A 7,659-nucleotide genomic window follows, 5' to 3' on the forward strand; every position below is an offset into this window, starting at 1 on the left:
GGGTTTCAACAGGTAATTTGTCTGCATAAGGTATAGTATATTTATAATAATCACATCATCAGAACGTACTTATTGCTACTCCACAGAGACACATAGAATGAAAACTTTTTTATTGCCCTCATGGTTAAATGCCTGATAGTCTTAAAACTACACAAAAATAAGGATGTCTCAAATAAATTGAAACACTTTTAACGTTTCTATCTAAAAATACAGAATTAATTTATTATAGTATGGAACTTATACCCACTAAGTAACTTTTCTTTATTCTTGTTATCGTGATATTAAGGGGAAAACTAATCTTAGGCTTTAGAATGTACATCTTTAACAAAAAGAAAACAATGAAAGAAATTTAGCATCTCAAATGACGGTCTTTGCTTATAATCTATGAACAACTTATATTTGGAAGAAAATCGAAGTAGCAGTCCATTTTCGAATACTGTTGTAAGTTATCTTAGAACCAGATATTTCAGTACATTTCTAGTTATTATGTTGGGTTAAAGCTTATCAGAAAGAGACAACTAGTCACAACGTTCGAGTATGTATTACTACTCTAATAAAGTTCTGGATATTATAATGTTCAGTATAGCATTTAACTTACAGATGTCAGGGTTTTAGAACAGACAAATCCGGAACAGCTGTGTTGGATAAGTTTTTATTGTATAAGTTACATTCAGCACAAGTTATGTAATTATATTTTTACACATCAAGTGTTTGTTAACTTAATTATACAAGATTCAGATTCGAATATTGTTTAAAGTTTCGAAATCTGATGTATACATTAATCTATAAACCATGTATTAATACATGTTACTTCCAGAATTACTAGCTTTTTTCTTAACAATTTTCGTTGGAACTTTATTGTAAGAAAGTTAACTCTAACGCAACTCATAGCAATTAGCAATTGTTTACCTTGGCATACCGAAAAATATATAAAAATGTACATGACATATGAATACAACTGAATGGAAATTGTTACCATTTTAGATTCTATATGTATAATAAACAAAGCTACTTCATATATGATCGCACAAATTTATAGGTAAACATATATTGTAAAGTAACTGTTCTGCACCAGTTCTTTAATTTCTTATACCCGTTATACTGTATTTCAATCATTAGTCAATAATGTTCAGACTAACTTTGTAACTGTTGCCCTCTGTACAGTGATATCACAATCTTTCAACCATTCATTTTTCATAAACGAAAGATTAATTACATTATAAACTACCAAGTTTATATACAATCATATAAAATGAGTTGACTGCTTAGTTTTAGCAAGGTTTATGATTATTCCACAACAGGAATGTGATTTTATTTTCTTCTCACGATTTGATTATAATATCTCCATTTAATAATAACATTTTAATAGTTTTATATCCAGTACCCTGTGAAATACACATGAAAAACAAAAGCTAGCCTGTACTGTATCTATACACGCGTCGATGAAAAGTCCTTCTTAATTTTTGGACGACGATTCCTTCTACAGTGCATCTGACGATATCGCCGATTACACATTTCAACATTTAATAATAACATTTTAATAGTTTTATATCCAGTACCCTGTGAAATACACATGAAAAACAAAAGCTAGCCTGTACTGTATCTATACACGCGTCGATGAAAAGTCCTTCTTAGTTTTTGGACGACGATTCCTTCTACAGTGCATCTGACGATATCGCCGATTACACATTTCAACATTGATTCCTACCGTGAGATCCCTTCGCTGCCCATTGTGATTCTGCATGACTGCCGAGCTGTAGGCAGTGTCTCCAGAATCAATGGGGTTGCTACACGACTGCGAAGCTGCCACACAGCTGCGAAAGTCTTTCTTTCTGTATACAATTTCAATGAAACCCTTACGAACACGAACGTTGAAATAACCATAGAAAATTGGATTAAGAGCACTGTTTAATAAAGCAAATGTCTCTGCCCCCACAATCATAACCTTGGGCACCTTGATGTTGTAATTGCTAAATATACGAATGTTGTGAACGATAAAGTAGGGGGTCCAGCAAATCACGAAACTAGCGATAATACATATTGTGAGTTTCAGGGTTTTAATTTTGGCACGTGGGATCACAGCTGCGGCACTGACGGAGCGACGAAGGTAGACGCCGTCGTTCTTGTTGCTGTGGTTTTCACGTCCAGCAGCACAGAGAGCTCGCAGAACGTTGACATAGCAGTAACTAATGCAAACTGTAGGAATCATTAAAATATAGATAGTGAGCCAACTGAAATAAACCTTTCTCTGCCACATTGCTGTGTACCCTTGACTGACGCATTCGTACCGTATTCGACCTGTCGTGGTAATTCCATTTTCTTTCTGAAAAATTGCAATATTTCTTTTTAGAATAACTGCATTTAACCAGTATTATTAATGAACGGCAAAATTCTCTGTAAACTAACAGTTAAAGATTGTACAATATTTGAAACAATTTCGTTGAAAAGCAACGAAAAGAAATGAAGAGTTATAATAAAATTTAGATTTAAAAAATCAAACAATATATATAACAAATGTATTTAAGATTAGCATGAAAAACTCCAATATAAAATGAGACACAACCTTTCGTTAACTCAGTAATTTACTTATGAACATCATACCGTGTATTACCCATTTTATCTGATTGAGAGGTGAACAAAGGTTATTTACAGCTTACACTTCATATTTTCCACGCAATATATGCTAAAGATTAAGGTACTTCATCGAAATATAGAGAGTACTATGTAAGGCTAACTTATCAGTTATTAAATTCAAAAAAGCCCAACAAAATATTTAATTTAAAATATCTACTCTCCTTTAACTAGACATTGTTTCTTGAGTTTAAAGACAACTAATTTGAATATCTTGCCCTGACTATTGAATACAACCAAAACAACATACACATTCAATTTTAGGAAACAGACTATATTAGCATTATGCATGGGATATGTGTGGCCTAACGATTTGAGTTCCAAGCTATGAATCTTAAGGTCCAAGGTTCGAGTAGCTATATGCTTCTGAACGCATTTTGCACTTTTAGTTGTTTGGTAGTTATAACTTTGATTCAATCGTACTATTTGGTTAAGAGTGGCCGTGTAGGTGGCCAGTGCTTTTGACTGGTCGCTTTCTTCTGTCCAGTAGCTCAAACTATAGAGAGCCATACTTGAGCCTTGAGGCTTTTGATCTGGTCGGTTAGTCCATGGATCGTATAAAGTCCAGTTTGTTTGCTGAATACCCAAATCAAGTATTATGCATAAAACACAGTGGTTAATACAAATGAAGACACAGTCAGTATTTGTTTAAAAGTGAATTTGGAGTTCTTTCCGTGTTCAACAGTCTATACAACCAAAACACTCGTTGTGTCTTCCTATCTTCACGTTACTTTTACTGAGACCTGTCCCAGAACAAATAAATAGTAAAGCTCAATATAATGATAATACTTCTTAAACCTTGAAATTGTCGTCATTCTATAAAAACAAGATATTAACATGACTTACAAGTCGTCCAATTATTTTCAAGTGTATTTTCTTAATCTCGGTAGGAAATTATTATATTTAGAAAATAAACAATATTGATTTACTTAACAAGGCCATATTTTATATTTTTTATCAAAGTTACAAGTAAATTTAAACAAGATGTGATTGTTTGTTTGAGTTAGAAGTTTCGTGCAAAGCTGCGTATACAAGGACTGTCTGCGCAGAGCTATGCCTAATTTTGTTCTGATAGACTAGTGGAAAAGCACTTAATAAACATTGCCCACCGCTAGCTATTTGGCTACTCTAATCTGACCAATAATGAGTGAGATTTGAATGTTTCTCTTATAGCTATAAGATATACGCGACTGCTTCATTTATATTTAATAGGAGAGTTATGATTTAGATAGTTATAAAGCACGAGTGTTTTTAACAGCAATAATTTATCGCAGGTTTGTTTACGTAACTGTGTACAAATCATATGTTGTGTAGTTCACTAGTCGGTGACTGTCAAATTGTTGCGTCATATTACTAGAACCTTCTAAGTTTTTATCATTATTTCATTGAGTATTGTTACATAACGTCTCGTAGTTTGTAGAACGTGCTAGGTCTAAGTTGGGGATCTATATATAGATATACAGACGAACAAGTTATATAGTAAATTAAGTTAGTGAAAATAAGAGTGAAAATTTAAAGTTAGACTGCATGTGAATTTAGCTGTAATGGGTGATTTCTAAAGTGAGTTTCACAGCTTGTATTGTAAGAACAGAGATAGAGGAGAATAATTTGTCCAGTCATGTAACAGGATGTTCTAAAGTAATTGAACCCGCCCGTGTGGGCTTTGACACAAAAAAGACATTTATTCAAAGATTTGGATACAGCTGTAATAAGAAATAGTGTAACGCATATACATACATTTGACTTTTTCGAATATATTATTTTAAAACAAGTAGATTGTGTGCTGTCCGTTTATTGTTAAAATCTATCGCCAACAGATCACAGACACATACTGTAAAGGATTGCAGCCCTACAAAACCTGACAATATCGTACCCACAGGCTTTACAAAAACGATCCTCAAACCATAAATCCTCATATTCACAATCCAAGAATGTTAACCATTGGACCACGCCCAACCAACAAAAAATAGTTGTATGGTGTCCATTATTTCAATAATACGAATGGTGTCCACACTTTTGCATAGACAATAGAAGCTTGATATAACGACTTTGAGTATTTATACCAGGCTTCATGTGATTAAGTATTGTAACAATATCAAACTCAGTTAGTTAAATTAATTGCAGCTTAAAACATGAAGGCCATCGGTTTCTTTTATTTATATATATTTTTTTGTTTATGTTCAATGAGAGTTTCTCTTTACTTATTCCTTATTCTCTTTTTCTGTATTCTTTAAGCCTTTTTGAATTTATCAAAGACGCCATAATTATGATCTCGCCGTTTTTATATAAAATTCAAAATATTATGAAAAACCTTCAGCTGATTCCACACTTAAGTCTATATATCAACTGTTGTATTAAGTAGCTATACACTCTACGACACGGCTTATAAGAGACTCGAGTGCTCTGTGCTGGTTGCTATTTCTAAGAACTTATGGATAAAAATAATAATAATGTATCAGCCACACTATATCTTCTATATCCAACGTCAGGAGATCTTTCGTTTAATACCATCTGAACTTTCTGATAAAATGTGATCTGCGCACACAAAAAAAATTGTTCGAAAACAAAGGAAAGATACCAAGCAAAATGCTTAAAATAATTTTGTCTCTTAATGATGTATGTTTTCAGTAGTTACTGAAGAACAAAGATGTTCTGTCATTATTATTATTTCAACAGTAAACTTATGTATCTTTTCCGATCTTCTTCATCCTTACAATTATTGTTTATTTCTTCATAGTTGATCTTTGCCTCTTTTTTCTGTGTGTGTTTCTACACTGACACTAAGATTAGACTTTACAAACAACTGTAACAAAAAATTTCGCTTCAATTACAGTCTTGTGTTTTTACTGCTGAGTGACTCCTGCTGCTGGACATAGTATTGGTTTTGTTTTACAGAAGTGTCAGCAAGACCTATTTTCAGTTAAGTGTTTTTTTCTACAACATTACACAGCATGAGTAATTAGGTGAAGCATTTCTCAGTGGATATGTTTGCGTTGTTGGAATATCCTGAAATCCGTTGTAAAGCCAATAGATTCAACTTAGATTTTGAAAGTTTTTTCACGAATGTTTTAAATTGGTTAAGTAATTATAAAAAAAGTGAAATTGAACGTTTCTATGATTGATTGAAACGTCATATTTAAAAAAACAAAGAGAAATAAGTCACGATTAATTAATTATCAAGCGAAAATACAAGACTACATGTTTAAATCTGTCTTTTTATTATTATTTATACAGCATTGGTCTATAAATAAAGGTTTAAAGAACAACCTGACGATTTAGGTGATATTATAGCTACGACAATATCATTAAACGTAAGCTTAGGACAATTCCCAAAGTAAATCTTTCTCAATAAAGTAACGTACGATTGTTTAGTAGCAAAATAAAGCAGTTCAGCATCAAAATTTCTCTGTAACTTTTTACATTGATAAAATTATTAAGTTATTTATAATTCCTAGTTTTGCCTGTATGTTCGTCACAGCATTCTATTATACAAAATATGCAGAAAGTGAGAAACAGCACTTTAGTAATTTTCAGTAAGTTGAAACAAAAAGTAAATATTTTATATCTATTTAATATTTTATTGGCCTACATCACACATTATTCTTGCATGTTATAGTACCGAAGATTTTAGTGATTTTAAATATGAATCAGAATAGCATGTTCATTGCTTTGTTGCTAGCATGAAATATATATGTGTAATAATGAATAATGCTATAAAAACTTTTCTCCATATAACACGATTTATATTGCTCGACGAATGGCTTCTGCTCGAAACGTTGCAAGTAATGTAAATGTTTTTGTTATGAACGTGTGTTTAAACATTTTTGGACATTTTGTCATTATTTTTCTACGTCTACGCTACGGGAGAGAAAAGACGTTGGTAAGATAAGCTGTTATACTGTTATAGAATTTTGAATATTATTTAATATTAATTTGATTTGTGTCGAATAACAAAAAATAACTAGATTTAGTAAGGTTGGTAAACAAGAATAGTAGAGTTAAAGTTTTAAATTAGAGCTTAGTGGTGTAATTTGTACCACAACGTTAGATTAGGCTAAGACATGTAACGGTACTTTTAGGTTTACCTGTAAATCATCTTACTGGTAAATCGTAAAACAAATTAACTACATTGTTTTATTAAGCAAATGCAATCTAAAGACTAGCTAAGGATTACCTTGGTTACTTGAATTTAATCTAGATCCATTAGTTTAAATTCAGTTTATAGGTAGGTTATAAATCAAGCTAAATATTAGGTCGTCAAAAAATTAATGTCGCGTTTTGGAACACTTTCATTAACCACCTCCCAAAAAAACATACATCACGTATAATAGCTAAACGAACCACCTAAACGTCATGTTAGTGTAGCCTATATAATGTGTAAAGTTTAGTATACTCTAATCCCTTATAGTGATGGCACACGACGAGACACACATTCGGCATGTAATGCTGTTTGAGTACAAGAAGGAAAATAACGCCTCTGTAGCCACAAAGAATATTAAAGAAGTTTATGGAAATGTTTTGAACGTTCGTAAGTGTCAACGATGGTTCAGCAAATTTCGTTCAGGTGACTTTAGCCTTAAAACTGTGATAGCAGGGGCCGACATGTTGGAATTGACGCTTGTTGAGTCTAACCCAAGGCAACATACTCGTGAAATGGCCCTGAAATTGCATGTCTTTCATGAAACAATACATAAACATCTAACGAATATGGGAAAACTCCATTAAAACTCTCCTATTATCATCGTTTCGAACGTGTGAACGTAGCTTCGTCTCTTCTGGCGCGTAATGCGCGTGAACCATTTTTGGACAGAATTGTCACCGGTGATGAAAAGTGGATTCTCTATGCGAATATTAAACCCCAAAAACAATGGCTTAATCCTAGACAAAAACCACTTCCAACCCCAAAACCTGGTCTCCATCCGCAGAAAGTGATGCTTTGCATTTGGTGAAACATCAAAGAAGTAATTCACTTCGAACTCCTCAATCCACAGCGAACTGTCAATGCAAAGATCTATAGTCAGCAACTGG

The 7,659-nt window shown here is 32.7% G+C and overlaps 1 protein-coding gene across 1 annotated transcript in view; it reads right to left on the reverse strand.

Moving 5' to 3' along the window:
• Positions 1–1,393: 1,393 nt before the first annotated feature.
• LOC106478530 (gonadotropin-releasing hormone II receptor-like) overlaps positions 1,394–7,659 on the reverse strand; it is a 70,905-nt gene continuing 64,639 nt past the window's right edge. Inside the window, exon 5 of the mRNA XM_022382153.1 lies at positions 1,394–2,323. Within this exon, the coding sequence (XP_022237861.1) occupies positions 1,604–2,323 (720 nt within the window). The 3' untranslated portion in view covers positions 1,394–1,603. The remainder of the gene's footprint in view (positions 2,324–7,659) is intronic.

The sequence above is a fragment of the Limulus polyphemus genome, unplaced genomic scaffold (assembly GCF_000517525.1).
Source record: "Limulus polyphemus unplaced genomic scaffold, Limulus_polyphemus-2.1.2 Scaffold221, whole genome shotgun sequence".
Lineage (NCBI taxonomy): Eukaryota > Metazoa > Arthropoda > Merostomata > Xiphosura > Limulidae > Limulus > Limulus polyphemus.